This window comes from Phaethon aethereus (genome assembly GCF_964289735.1).
Source record: "Phaethon aethereus genome assembly, chromosome: 1".
Taxonomy (NCBI): Eukaryota; Metazoa; Chordata; class Aves; order Phaethontiformes; family Phaethontidae; genus Phaethon; species Phaethon aethereus.
This window is the reverse complement of record NC_138575.1, coordinates 87,665,590-87,681,166: the sequence shown is the minus strand read 5'-3', so window position 1 is coordinate 87,681,166 and position 15,577 is coordinate 87,665,590. Positions and strand designations below refer to the sequence as shown.

General features: G+C 42.3%; 1 protein-coding gene across 1 annotated transcript in view; it reads left to right on the top strand.

Annotated features, from left to right (window-relative positions):
* Positions 1–421: 421 nt before the first annotated feature.
* Positions 422–15,577, top strand: part of EPHA1 (EPH receptor A1) — a 36,604-nt gene continuing 21,448 nt past the window's right edge. The window contains exons 1-2 of the mRNA XM_082014158.1: positions 422–651; positions 4,051–4,118. Coding sequence (XP_081870284.1) covers positions 558–651; positions 4,051–4,118 — 162 coding nt within the window. The 5' untranslated portion in view covers positions 422–557. The remainder of the gene's footprint in view (positions 652–4,050; positions 4,119–15,577) is intronic.

Below are 15,577 nucleotides of genomic sequence, written 5' to 3'. Positions count from 1 at the left end.
TTTTAGCCAGAAAGAATGTACAGAGCAGTTTCTAACGCAGTGTCTGGGCTGTTTTAATCTCTAAAAGAAAGCCCGGTTAGAAGTGCGCCTGGGGGGGTGGGGCAGAGGTGGGGGCCAGCCCTGGCCGGGCGCCCCGCCGAGAGCCCCCAGGGCAGCCCCCTGGAGGGCCGCCCGGGGCCGGCGGCGGAGCAAGATCGGGGTCGGTGGCGAGGGCTGCCCAGGAGGTGGCAATCGGGAGCCTCTTACGGGACTGGAGCAAAGGTGGAAGGGAGGCTCCCAGGAAAAAGGTGGCTGCCTTTAAGGTGGGTTTATTTGCCTGCCAGATGGGAAGTCTGTGACCAGCCCCTTTAAAACAGGTAAAGGCAGTAAGGCTTCTCCACCCACTTGCCTTGATCTTTCATCATAACTGTGGGCCAGGCAGGGAGGTTGTGCAATGCGTGCGCTCCAGTCAGGAGGCTGCAGGAGAGGTTCATGCACTGCGAGCAGGAGCCAAGGCTTGGAGGCCTGAGCCAGGAGAGCAGGCAGGGGCTGGGAGTTAGCCCCCCTCTCCAGCCAGCATGGAGCTGAGGACCTGGAGCAGCAGGATCGATCTCTCCCTTGGGCTCCTTCTCTTCTGGGCTCTCCTTCCTTCTGAGGTGCCTGGGAAAGAAGGTAAGTGTGGGACCTGCTGGTCCTTCTGCTTGGAGGGTTGGTCTTGGGTGGGCAGGCAGAGAGTGACCTCTCTAAGGGGCAGGGAACAGGGCCTGACCAACATGCATGGGGTCCCAGGTACACCACAGCCTGCCTGGAGGGAGCTGGAGAGGGACTGGGGTGTCTGGGGAGGGCAGGTGGGTCTGGGGGTCGAAGGCCAGGAGCAAACCCCATCCAACTCTTGGTGGCTCAGTAAGCTTGAGCCTGGGTATGCTGCCCCCCTCCCTCTTCACCCCCTCCCAGCTGAAGCACAAACACCTCTGTATATCCAGTAATCCAAGAGAATTTTGCCTCTGTTTGCCTTAAACACAAGCATTGCAGATAACAAGTTTAAACACAAACTCAGAAAGCTTCTCCCCCCCGCCAACACCCCCGCAGTTTTCTCAGGAAGCCCTTTTGGGAGTTAACCCTTGTGAGCAAGAGGCCAGTCATTTTTTTGGAGGCTTGGAAGGTGAAACAGTCTCTTTCATGTACCCCAGTGCTGGAAGGTAGAGCTGGGCTTCACAATTACCTCTTCCACCTCTTCTCTTAAGACTCCCTTTCTTCCCTTCTCTGTTCCACTTAGTCCCTTTTATTAGATGTAGCTATCTTTTTTCTTTCATCTTGGCAGTTACACAGTGGTTATGAAACATCTGGGGAATGGGAATTTTAATAGAGAGGTAAGGAAGAGTAAATCTCTGTTCTGTTCCCTACCTCCTCCTGCAGTTAATTCCTGCCAGAGACTTCTAGTCTCTGTTTTGCGCAGCGAGAGGTGTTGGGGCTTTTCCATCCCAAGGACAGGCCTCTCCTTTGCTGCTGTAGGGTCTCGATCGAGACAACTTAGTCATAACTGGCAGTTCAGCCATTGGCTCATCTCAGACTCCACGAGTGCAGAGCACTCTTTTAAAGTGTTCTTGACAGGCATGTTTGTATTAAGGATCCAGCTACATCAATGCAGCTAGCAGACATTGTGGAGAAGGCCACCCTAGGTGAGAAGTAATATAAGGTAGCACAACGCAAGCTCAGGTTTCCCTAAGTGTGTGACCAGTAGTTGGCAGTAACACTCTGGGACTTCTCTGCCAGCTTCTCCCCTATCTCAACCATCTCATTCGGGCTGTGTCTGTGATCCACTCTCCCTTAACATGTCTATCTGGGAACAGATAATTTCCCTAGCGTCCTCTCTTATCTGAAGTATTTCTTCTTTTTTGGGACACCTCCTCCCATGTGGTCAGACAGCCACCTGATTCCTAGCAGTGAGGCTGTGGACCACAGAGCTAGTAGCCCCAGAGGACTCATATTCCTAGTGCTCTTGTAGTCTTGCTGACTCATTCTTCCTTTCTTCGGAGAATCCCTGTTGTGGGTTTCACTGTGAGAGGTACTTCTTTTGAATGGACTTTGTCACCTCCAGTGGGCACTTGGCAGCTGAAGGAGCCACTGCTGGCAGTGCATGGCACACGGGCTGTACCAGGTTCCCATCTAAGCCGCTTCTCAGTTCCTTTTCCCTTGCTCTGCTAGAACTTGCCATGCAGCCTCTTTCACTTCCACATCACTGCTTCAGGCCTGAAGTGCGTGGGATAGATATTATCTGGGTGACGGTTCTGGAAGGACAGGCTACATCAACCTGAGAGTTTTTGGAGCCAACAAAACAAAAATAGTATTTCAAATTGAGAGATTGAGAGCAGAAGGGAAGTAAGTGAGGAGCCTTGTCTGGACAGGGAGTCTGCGGCTAGGAAGGTTTTTGCCATATGACCATGCTGTGAATGCCGTGAACTTGCAAAACCTGGAATCCTGCTTTTCCCTTCTCCCGATCCGGAAAGGGTGTTTCAGAGGTGAGAACAGCAGTGCAATCCCTCTTATCTCTGATTCCGGGCCCACAGCCTGCTTCCTCATTCCACAGGACTCTTGCTGATCTGCACTTTACACTCTATTACTTGTAGTTGGCAAGCAGTACTTGTAAAGCAGTCAGATGAGGGGGAGGAAATCTGGTTATTTAAATGCTATTTAAATATTTTCCCCCTCCTACCTTTCACCCCCAAATTCTTTTCTGAGCTGTTTAGAAGTGACCCCTCTGAATACACCCACAGGAATCTAAAACAGAATCCAAGGAATTTTTCCTGTTTCCTATGTTCCCAAGCTGGGGCTGCAATAGGTGCACCAAAACCAGTAGTCTGTACTGGCAGCACTGGCGGACCCAATGGCAGGCACAAAGCTGTACATCCAGCAGTATGACTTATCCCTTCTCCTATCCCTTCTCCCTGTTTGACTATGAAGTGACACATTTTTAGTTTATCTCCAGATCAGGACTTAAGGGCAAACTCTGATCACATTTTCAAATTTCTTTGAAGGCTAACAATGAACATACTACTGAATTTCTCCTTTGTCACATGACTCCGGGAGCCAAGGCTTAACGACACAGCCATGCAGTGCAATTCTGCACGAGGTGGCAATCCTTTGTCTGAGAGCTGTTATTCTCTTGCTGTCATGGCTAAAATAGCTGTGGGGGGAGAGAGTGAAAGGATTTAGACTAGATATTAGGAAAAATTTCTTTATGGAGAGAGTGGTCAAGCATTGGAACAGGCTACCCAGGGAGGTAGTAGAGTCACCATCACTGGAAGTGTTCAAAAAAACATGTAGACATGGCACTTCAGGATATGGTTTAGTGGGCTTGGTGGTCTTGGGTTGATGGTTGGACTTGATGATCTTAAATGTCTTTTCCAATGATTCTATGGTTTTGTGATTTCTAGGCCACCATCAGCTGGTGGACAGCCTGGGTCAGAGGCAGAGGGTTCAGCAGTTTGAGCAACTGATGCATCTCATGGCTTTTGGGTACTGTGACAGTGGAAAGTCCCTTCTACAACTTCACACTGCCTCTGTACTTTCCCCCAGTGTTTCAAGCACTGAATAGTACCTCTAGGCAGCACTGACTGACCTGTTGTGTTGGTAATTTATTTGGTTGCCTGCCTCTTCATCCATTTTGTCTGCTGCCTGCCTATTCCAAGGAAAGATGTGTTCAGCTGCTAATGCTGGGTTCCCATTTCAGTAGGCTTCAGCCTCCTGCTTGCATTTTGGGGCAGCTTTAGGAAGCAGAAATATTTGTCAGGGTTGCATTTTTTGGATGTGTGTGGGTATTACTTGAGAGAGGGTGGAATGGGAGGGGGGTATCATATATGAGAAAAATATTTTAACTCCTGACTAGCTGCACTGTCTTGTATCTTCCCATATTTCCTCTAGCCATGCTTTTTGAAGGTAAAAGGTCACAAAGGATGTAGGGCTGAGAGGGGAAGTGCAGGCTTTGCCTTCTGTGACAAAAGGAGGATGAAACCAGTCTACAGGCCATATGAGTTGGGTCACTGATTTTCTTTTTCCCCTTCTGGTGTTCAGTGGATCTACTCGACACAAGCACTGCGCAGGGTGAACTGGGCTGGCTTCCAGACCCTCCAGAAGTAGGGGTGAGTACACATGTTCAAGGAAGGGGAGTCACTGGGAGTACTATATGATGGAAAAGCATAATCCAACTTGAAATTTCACCCTGCCTCCCAAAATTTGGCTTCTGCAGTTCCACCTTCTTCTGGGCGTTGCATGTTTTGTAAGTGTCTCTCCCTTGCAGCCCCTTCACTGATGCCTCATTGACTTCCAGTAGTTCTTCTAATGCCTATTGACTTCCAGTAGCTCTGAGTGATTAAACATGTCCTTGAAGTATATTGTTTCCATGAGGTAATAAGACTTAATGGAGAAAAAGGAAAAAATCAAATAATCACCCAGTTTTTCATCCTAATATATTGCAAATGCATCTTATGTCTCCTTTTCTGGGCAAATAGCCATGGCAGAAGTACTTCTGTCTCCAAGTCTCTTAAGAATTTAGAAACTTTGTCTGTTTAAGGTTGTTCTGTCTTTTTTTCTCTTGAGTACTAAACTGAATGATTCAGTTAGTTACAAATTTTTTAAATCAGCAGCTGACTGAAGAAATAACTGTTATCTCACAGGGCAGCAATCTGGCCTGTTGGGTGGGCTGCAAGGTTCTAGGATTTTACAACCAGCCCTAATGCTGTGTTTGGCCCACATAGCTTTGTTTCATGACTATAAAATTGAGTTGATGGAAATGCTTCAAAATTTACTCCTGAAACTACTGCAAAACTGGACCCAAAAAGACAGCTGAGCTCTCAGCTATTTTTGTACAAGTACAGCTATTTTGCATCAAGTACAGTTGAGCAGTCTCTCTAGCATCACAACTTATGTTATTGAAGATGGTTTCCTTTATAACAGCAGGACTGGGGGAGAAGTGGAAGGAAGGCACAAAGAAAAGGGAATTCAGAGACTACACTGCAGTAGTTAAAAGAACGTATCTTAGTACATAGTTCCAGTTCCTCATCCATGCTCTTATCTTTCTAGGAAGCCCCAAGCTCTTCTGTGGAGAAAGTCTTTACCCTTGCTGCGTATAAAGTAGACCTGGGTTCAGCCTGTTCCTAACTCACTTTCATAACTGTCCTCTGTAACGCGCTGTGGCTGGTTTAAATTCACCCCAGCCTCCTACTCCTGGTAGTCTTGCTGGGTGAACTGGAGCCAGACAGTGATGTTCTCCTGTACTGGCATGATTGCATTTGTTTCATTAATACAGCTGTTTTGGTTATTATTATTATTATTATTACACCCTACTCAAAACAGGTGCCCTAGTGAGACATACATGTAGATCATGTTTTGCTCATTGTTCCCTTTTTTGTCCCAATCAACTGCCTGTGTGGTAATTTTAACCCAATACTAGGATGCAGGCAAGTATCTTCAAATCTTCAAATCTTGAAGAGATTGGAAAGAAACACTGAAAAGTGCATTCTAAAAGTAATCTGATAGAAAGAAGACAAAACCTTTGTTACAGAACATCTGATTTTTGTACAGTAGGTTCACAGCAGTGCTAGAAGTTGGCATACACTTCTGTTTGTGCTACATCTGCTTTTTAAAGTATGTATATTTAAAATACAGTAATTGTAACTGGGAATTGTAGAAGATGCTGGAAAAAATGGCCTGAGAGCAATCTAAACTGATAGATCAGGATACTGATGACTAATAAACTAACAGAGGATGAAGAATAGATTCATTGACTTCTGATGAGCAACTCTTTTGCAGGGATTTGTCTAATTACATCATTTCCCAATAACTGTTAGGTGGAATGCTGACAAATTGCCACAAGCAAAAAGGGAACAATGGGCGATTCTCATAGAATCAGAGCTTTGAACAACTGTTTCTGAAAGCATTCTTCTAAAATGAGGAAGTAGATATGTTTGAAAGAGAACTGAGATTAATTCAGAACATTTTTTGACACAAAAGAGCTAAGATTAATACTGAATAGTCTGACTAGCTTGGTTAGTAACAGGGTGGAAACATCTGAGCTGTATTGCATACAGAGTCGAAAGGTATATTTCATGTAACACTGCTACTTGTACCTAGCCTCAGATGCCAGAGATCTCCCATCTGTGAGCTGGATTTGTGTCAATATGCTTATCACACAGAGGAGGAATTTGCTGTGAGGAATTTTCATGCTTTATATGGACAAGGTCTCCAAGGCATAGCTCAGAAGAGGTTGGATAATTCTGTGGAGGCAGAATTATGCCTTTGTTTTCGCCTCACTTTTAGCCACTGACAATGGATGAGGTGGCTTGCCATGTGTGGTTGTTTCATGGCCAGACTTGGTCTGTATCCAGTACAGACAATGCTTCTGTTAACACATGCTCACCCTAAGAACACTGAGCTGTATACCAGGCCATTCTGGACAGCATGGGCCATTTTTCTGTACTTGTAGAATACATTAACCGGCAGTGAAATCTTGCCTAAGCTTAAAGGTAGTCTTTAAGTGAAAGTGTTTGTACTTTAAGTACAGTGTCTGTAGAAGGTTGTTTGCTAAAATGTTTGCACTAGCTTGCTTTGTAATAGCTGTTTAGAAAGGGTTTCATTCATTTTAGGCTACTATTGGAAACTAGATCCTTACAAAGGCAGATTGTAATTCCTATAATCACCTTCTTATCATCCTTACCACCCCCCCATCATCTAACAAATTCCTTGATAAATTTTTTATCTCTGAACTTTTAAGATGGTGATACCAGTTGGGCATGGGCACATGTATTCAAGTACTAGTAGTAGATTCCTGTCTTTCAACATATATTACAGAGCTAATGATCAATTTGAAGGTGTGAGGAGTCCAGAATTTACTTGCACTGACATTTCCTTAAGGCTCCCCATGTTGCAAAAACAGCCTGGCTACTTGAACTGATTTCAAAAATCACTGGAACTGCCCAAAAAGGCCTTCTCAAATCTTACCATGAACAATTTCAGTTACTGGGCATGGTACCATTGCTTCCTGTCAGCTTGTAAAATAACAGTATAAAAAGTTATTTATCTCTATTTTGCTTTCATGCAAATTGCATCAGCTTTGAACAGATGGTGATGAGGAGTCATGTTATTTTCTTTTTGCTTTTAATAGGCAAGGCCCTGAGCAACCCAACCTGGCTTTCAAGTTAGCCTTGCTATAAGCAGGGGATTGGAGTAGAGACCGAAAGGTCCCTTCTCACCTAAATCTTTCTGTGTTTATGTGATAGTTTTGTGATGTTTGTTCATTAGCATTCTGAGCTTGTATTTTTAGCCCAGGTAGAAAAGGCCCTCACAGTTTTACCTGATTTAATGTTTTGAGCTCTGTAATATCTGTTCCTATGGATTTTCTGTATCCGTTTATGTAGGCCTATGATACAATGTATTGAGCCATCCAGTATTTGTCTTTAGTTGCTATGATTATTTCACGCCCAGCTTGTAGGCCTATCTTGAAGTTTTCCTTTTGTCCACTACTTCCAATTTCTTTTTTGTGTGTGTGAATAGTATTTGCATAATCCAGTCATACTTTCATGAGTGTATATGACTACTTAAATTCCTAGCCATTTGTACTGTAGGATGCTGCATTCTGGGCCTCTCAATATGACTTTCTGTCTCTATGCTGTTAAATGGATTGTAAATTAAACACAATTTAATCTTTTTTAGCTGGTGTGTTTTCTTGAGAGGCATGCTTTCACCAGTTCTACAGCTGTCTGCTTGTAAAAGAGTCCTTTTTCACAGTAACTTTGTTTTTAAATTGGATATCTGTTATTTCAGAAATCACATGAACTCTGCTGCTGCCACTAATTTCCAAATTGTGTCATATTTATTACATACTAAAGGTTCAGCAATGCTCAGTTCTCAACTGGTAGATGATTTATGGAACTTATTTTTCTCAAATGATATCCCTGCATGGATCATAGTATTATTAAAGTTTTCAGGTGATTTTCTTAGTATCCTTTCTAGGCTGCCATTGTTCTCAGTCTCCTATGCGTGGTGAGGTGGATGATATATTTTTTTCTGCCTATTCCATACTCTTGCTTGCTTCCACACATACTTCAAAGCGTTGCTATCAGTTTCAAACTTTCCACCAGGTCTCCCAGTGTTCATGGCACCTGATCTGCTCAACTTTTCCAAAGTCTACCTTCACACAGGACTAAGGATGTGCGTTTAATCCCAGTGACCTAATGTATTCCAGAGGCTATTCAAAAATAGCTACTAACTGCAACTATTGTGGCTCCAAAAACACTTGAAAAACTTTGGAAATTATGTAATTCTTGTGCAGTTCTGCACCCCATGTTTCACAGGAGGTCTGATTATGAACATAGCAGCTGCCAAGCTATGTGAATGCAATATGAGTAAGCCAGCGCTCAGATTTTTTTTTTGACACCATTATTTTCCTATTAAATGCCAGACATAGTACAAATCCTACATTACTCAGTTTTCTTTAGGTAATAGCCTACATCAAGTACCTGTGATCTGTCAGCAACTCTTGTATCATTGACCTCACAATAATGTTTACATGCCTTCAGGTTCTTGCAAAGAGAGGTAGTGTTCCACCGGACTAAGAGGTCCCAGATATTAATAACAGCTGATGGCTGGTTTCTGCTTCCACCGCTTCTGCTCAGACAGGTAGGCCTGGTCATGAAGGAAATAGTGTTGTGGGCCACACAGCCCTCAACCTGCAATTTATTCCAGCACAGCACTCCTATTTCATTAAACCAGAGCAGTTCACATTTAATCAGACTTCTTGGTATCTTACTTAGATTGTCTTACTTGGAACGAGTTTCAACTAGTCAGCTTTTTGTAACATCTGAAGATGGTGTGAAAAATAACCATCAGAAATGCTGTTGTATGCATCTCTTCCCACAACTGTTGACAATGCATGTCCTTTAAGATCTAACTCAAAGAGGTGTCATCACCTCTGAACCTGGAATCGAGTAGCAGTATATACCTCAGCCTGCTCTCAGTTTAAGTATCAAGCATAGGGGATTAGCTCTTCCAAGCAAACAGGATCTGTATCATCGAAGTAAGGGACAAATGCCTAGTAAAGTCAATAACTAACTGGAAATGGGAACAGCTCTGGCTTCAGAATCATATTCTGACATGCCCTGCTGCTGTTGATATGTGGACTGGTGGAGATACTTACTGATGATATTCTGTTAAGTGAAAATTAGTTATTTTAGGTGGATTTGGGAGAGAAGAAAAAAAAAGTTCTGCATATCTAGATATACTTTACTGAGAGGGGTGAGAGGAGGGAGTAAAAAAAGTGAGATGAGAGGAAGTAAAGTGAAAGTTAATAACTGTACCATAGGCCAGATTGCATGAGCCACCAACCTCAGATGAAGTCACTGCACACAGAACTAAGTAGCAATCTCAGCTAGTGCACTCAATTTTGTGACCTGAAGGGCAGAAAAGACCACATTCTGAACCAGCGAAGATGCTGTACAACCATAACATACATCACCATGGCGGTTCAGGAACTACAGTGATGACAGCACTGTTGCCTAGCAGCTTCAGGAAGCTGATTCACCCTTTTATAGCAGTCAAATGAGAGTGGACAAGGTTCACTGAACTTTCTCATGTCAGTACAAAAGCACCACAAGTCAGCTGGAGCTTTGAGATGAGTCTGCCTATAGCAAAGTCCTCCAAGAAGACTAACAGACTATTTAAAGTAAAAAAAAAACCCAACTTTTATTATAATACCAACCAAAGTACTGGTAAGTTTGCAGGTAGGAAGGTTAGAAAGGGAAGGCTTTTTATCTGTTGTTGCTAGGATGGACCTGGATGGACCTGTGCTTTGAAGTGTGATTCTTACCATCTCAGAGGCAGAGCTGCAGAAAAATGTGCCTGTTCCCTCTGATTTCTTGGAAGGTTATTCCCATCGCTTCTAAGGCCTAGTTCCTGGCTTCCCTATGCTTGAGCATGAGCCTGCCAGCTCCCCACTGTGACTTTCATGCTGCCATCTCCTGCAGCTTCTTTTCTCCAGGCAGTTTTGATTATCTCAAGGAAAAGGCACCCTGTCCCTATGTGGGATTCTACCTGATCTGTTGCTCATCTTTAAAAGGAACCTATGCAAACAGAGCAAATATTGCCCATTGCTATCAGACTTATTTTCCAGGTTCTCTGTAAATACTGGAAGTATATTTGAAACACCATACAAAACCATAACTCACACCATACAAAAACCTTAGCCTTGGGAAAAAAAAAATCACTTCCATTTACAACGGATCCCATGCAATGTACAATGTAGTGCAAAAATAACATGAGAGCTAATATTTGCTTTATTGGTAATATGACTTTAGCCATGAACTCTTGAACTCTTAAAATGCACCATCTGATTTTCCACTCCTGTCCTTTTTGTAGTAATTGATATTGTTAGTGGTGTTACCAAATACATATACATGAAACAAGTGTTCCAAAATACCTAAGTGAAATGTTGAACTCGAGTATCATTATCCCTCACCTAGCAGCATCTGTTGTGACCAGAACTGTTTTCATGCAAGTCCTTAATGTGGCCAGACAAGTCAGAGAATGAGCAGACAGCAGAACCTGGGTTTGATAAACAGGTTCTGTAATCAATACGCTGGAGCTCTGTGGCTCACATGAGTACTTTATCTTCCTATAAGAACCTGAGTACAAGTTAAATTGGAAGGAGATGGGTGGGATGGAGACCTGTGTGCTAGTGCCCTAAAGGACAAGTAATTACATAATGCAATTGCTCCTCCCTGAAAATAATCAATGGATCGTTGTGGGGTAAAAATGTATCATGCCACCCAGAAAGATGCTGTAGACAAGTAAACATCTCTTCTATGTCGAGTTGTGTCAAAGACTCCATGATGATGTGATGAAATCAAACTTCCCTGACCATTGCCAAAAGATCAAAGAAATAAAAGCAGCCTCTTTGCTTTCTCAGATCTAAAGTTACAGGACTCATGCAGTTAAGTGTCTAGATGTCACCACACTTATTTCATCATCATCATCTAAATTGTCTTCCACACCAGCAAAAGAACTTGCAAGAGTATTGAGAAACTTTCAGAGAAGGGTCACAGAGACTTCATTCTGGAGTATTATCAGAACACCTCCATGGTGCTGCTATTTTTGACTGACTGGTCTAGCTTTATCTACTGACAGATTTTTGTCAGATGTATTTTAGCTGAAGAGAAGCTGTTCACCATATCACAGCAAGTATCAGCAAGATGTCTCTATTGCCACAGTCTTTCCTCTGAGGCACTACGCTAAGAATGTAGCACAGCCGAACCTGTAATGTACAACTGCCTTCAATTCTGAATCTATTCCAGGAAGTTTTTTTTGGTCATGGTAGCATGGAAATGCTACTGTACAAAAGTCAAAAAGACTCCATAGGCAGAAGTGCTGACAGGGGAAAGGAGATGGAAACCATTCAGTAGTGCATGTTCTGCTAGGTGGTTTCAGGCTTGGGACACCAGTGATGTATTGTTGCTGAAAAGGATTGTTGTTTGGGGCCCTGTGATTTTTCTTCAGGAAAAGATTTCATAGATTAAAATAGCACTCTGAATTCTGTTGCAAATTAAATGGGAAAGAGATGCACTTGCTAAGCACAGGCACACTGTAGCTGGCTGTACTAACTCAGCCAGTCTTTTCATCTTAGTCCAGCTCTCCAACCCAAAGTTAAAGAAGTTACTGGTTTTCAATACGTGAACTATCTTTTGCAGTGGAGATACAGATCTTAGTTTAGTAACTTTAAGCGTATTGGCAAGATGTTTGCCTTGTTGTTTCCTTCTGTAAGTCTCTTAAAAGTATCGCTGTGCCTTTCCCCAGGGGTCTACCGGCCATAGATTGGAAGCCACTGTGCTGAGCTAATGTGAAGGCAAATGAAATATAGGTCACAGCAGGCAGGGTCTTATCTGAAAAGAGACCAGGCAAGTCCCTGGCAGGCTGGAGTTGGAGGCAGCATTACTGTTGCAAGCCACAAGCACTTTTGCAGTCTGGGCCTAAGGATTTGCAATACTGTCACAGCCTGCTGCCTCTGTCACTGGTAGCCTACCTCTTTATTAGCAAGGATGAAATTTGTATTAGTCATCATAAAAAGTTTGGGTTTTTTTTCCCCACATAAAAACACTAACACCAAAAGAGACCACTTTACTGATGCCTGCAGAGCCTGAGACAGTATCTCCAAGAAGATATATGAACTCTCTCAGTTTGTTTCCATCTCATACCTTATGGCAGATCCTAGGAAGAGTAGTCCACAGATGGATGGAGGAATCACAGGTTGTCGGGGATAGGCTCTTTGACATAACCTAAAGAAGGCTCATTTATAGAAAATGCAGAGTAAGCCTACCTTAGGCTTCAGAGCGTTAAACTGTATAACCAATTCTCAGTCAAGGCAAGTATTAAAAGGCATGTACCTTATCTTATCTTTGGATCTTTAGTCACAAGGCAGACCAAACCAATACTGTTTACTACAAATACCTACTGGCACCCTTCCAGATTGTCATTCAAGTCATTCTGAATGGCCTTCATAAAGACAGTTTATCTCTGCCACTGCTTTCTTTATATTGAATCCAAACTAACCATGGGAGGAAAAGTTGCCTTCCTTTTTCCTAAACTTGCAGTGTTCTGAGGTTACTGAGATAGTACTTTTGATTTGAGGCTTTAATTCACTTAACACTAATTGCTGTGCTGGAATTATTTTGCTCTGTGTTATACCACCAGACCAAGACTTTCAAGACCAAATCACTGGAAGTAAGTGCCTGTGTTAGTATATGGGTTCCTGAGAAGTATAGAACACCCTTTTGTCCTCCAATCCAATGGCTACATCCTTAGACTTTTTAGAGAGTCAAGCTACTAATTTATGGCCCTCTCCTGAATGCATTTACTTTTGTTTTGTTAGCAACTTTTTAAGACTTCTGAAAGGTTTTAAAAGTTTAAAGAGAGTTTAAACTTAAACTTAAAAAAAATTTAAATTTAAAAGAATTTAAAAGGAGTTTTAAAGAATAAAATTTAAAGATTTTAGGAAGTCTTTAGCTTGCTTGGAGCAGGGTATTGAACTAGATGATCTCCAAGGGTCCTTTCCAACCTAAGTCTTTCTATGATTCTGAATCTCATGAAAAAGTTTTCTGTAGCATCATAAAATCACAGTTCACTCACTGCTAAAATGAGGAAGTCTGACTCCCACTGACCACTTCTCCTAGGAGAATATTTCACATCCTGTGGCCTGTGGCCGAACCAATGACTGGAGTAAGGATACAGTTTTGGAATGAAATTTGTAAAAAGTTATATTATCAAAGGAGGTAGATTCATTGTCATGGGCAAACTGGAGAGCCATGTAATTCCTATTGATTGAGCCAGACTTTTCCACACATGTTGATTAAGTTCATTAAAAATCCAAGTTTTGAATTTGCAGTAGATTTTTTCAGAATGTGAGACAGTTGCCTAGCAACTTCTGGACTCATTGCTCTTTCATTAAGTGTTGTATGTAACAGTTTTCCTCTACTACTTTAAATTTAAAAGCTTCACTGAATAATGAAAAGCAGTCACAAGCATATTTAACAATAGTTCTGTATCATTAGCATAAATAATATCCTCATTTTACTTCCTTTACCCATCAGCAGTACAGTCTAGAAAAACCAAGTCTGACTCCCTTGTTATTTCTTTGCACCACTCTGCATATGAAACTGCAATAGTCAGTGCTAAGCATCTTTGCCCGGAAGAGCTCAGTCTGGAAGAAGCTGGGCTGAAAAGAGCTAAGAAATACAGGAGTTAGCAGTTGGATTTTTTCCAGCAGTAGATTTTAAAGGAGATGTTTCTGCTAGAGTTGTCACTATTGAAAACGAAATTTTGGTCCCGTATCACTTAAGTTTTGAAAATGGTATATTCAGGACATGCATCACAACAGCTCGTGTCTTTTGGTGCGACATGACTGTGGCATTGCCTTAGGATAAATTGCTAATGGAAACTTTTCTAACTCTCAGCCTTCCAATGCAATTATTCATTTCTCATCAGCTTGGTGGAGGCAGACACCCATGGAAAAATGCTTCTAAAAGCCAGCCCTAACATTAGCAGTTTCTTATGAAAGCCACTTTGCTCTTATTCTCCATTCTAACTTCTTTTCTTGTATTTCAATATACTTTGGGGTGTGTTGTAAATTCAGTTCTGTAGCATTTTCCAGAAGTTTTTCAATGAAATAGTGCAAGGGGTGATTGATTGCCCCTTCTGGTTGATCAATTGAGACTGATCAGTCTGTTTCTCTCTCTTGCTATCCTAAGTCCTTTGACCTCCAATAAGTGAAATAAGTGTAAATCCTGTGTGGATCAGATTAAGAGGGTGGGGTAACACTGGAGATGATTAATTATGTGGAGAAAAAGAAAACAAGAAGGGACACATAGATACCATCTGCAGAACTTCCTGGGAGGAGACTGCTAGTATGCACTTAGGCAAATGGCTGAAATTGGCCAGATACAAGCTTGTGCTGTTAGCAGGGCTTATTATTGTGGAGAAAGCACTCTGATGCATCAGTTTTCAGAGTGGGGCTGCATAGGAGGTATGCTCTAAATCATGATGTAAAAGCAGAGCCTCCTTAGGCACTCTGTGGGTCCATATCTTATATTCCACTAGCGGAGTGACCTGGTCTGTGGGATCAGAAGCTAGGAGAGAGGCTGCAGGGTTGTGCTGTGAAGAGAGGAGGTGGTGGTGCTGGAGAAATATGTGAGTCACACTCAGCCCATGAGACTTGACAAGCCTAGAGTAATATAGAGACTGAGGCCTTGTTTGAATTGCATCTTAACCTGGGGTGTGATTTAAAACCAAGATGCTTAAACTTGTGCCAATACCTATGTGAGCACTTGTTTCAATTTAATTTGATTAAACATTGAAAACATAATGAGAAAGGCAGTCTTAGCACAGGTGGAAAAAGGATCTAAGTTACTTTCCCTGTGGTCAAAACCATGCTTTCTAAGTTTTCAGTTCTCCTGTGTGACTTACTCAAAAGTGAATATTCTTTGCATTTTGTATCTATCATCTGACCTGTGGCGAGGAAACAAAACTAGAACCACATAAAATTCAACAAAAGTGTATGTTAAAATATGTCTCAAACCCTACTGGATTCATACAAATAGTATCAGTGAGGTCATATAACCAGCTGGGCTCATGTCCTCCTCTCACCCATTTTTTGCCTGGGAAAGAAGCAGAACCTAGTATGAAGTCAGGAAAATCAACTGGTTTTAATAGTTAAATTAGGGTTTGCAAAATATCAAACTTAAAGAACTATGATCTCCAACCTAATGAGTGCTTGCTGTAGCACAGTTCTTCTGCAACTGACCTTTGTGTGGGGCCATCTTTTCTCTTACCCCAAAAGTGCTGTGCGTTATATTCAGGGGCCAATAATAGTCCTGATCTGGTATGTCCTACTGTACACTTTGAATGTAAATGATGGCAGAGAGAAGTGGCCAATATGTCGGAGTAGTGGGTCTTCTTCTCAATTTAAGATAGTATATGAAAGAAATAGATTGGAACTGAGGTAGGATGTTCAAGGGTCCATGTACTGTTGTTCCCTTCAATTTGTCATAAGTCAGATCCA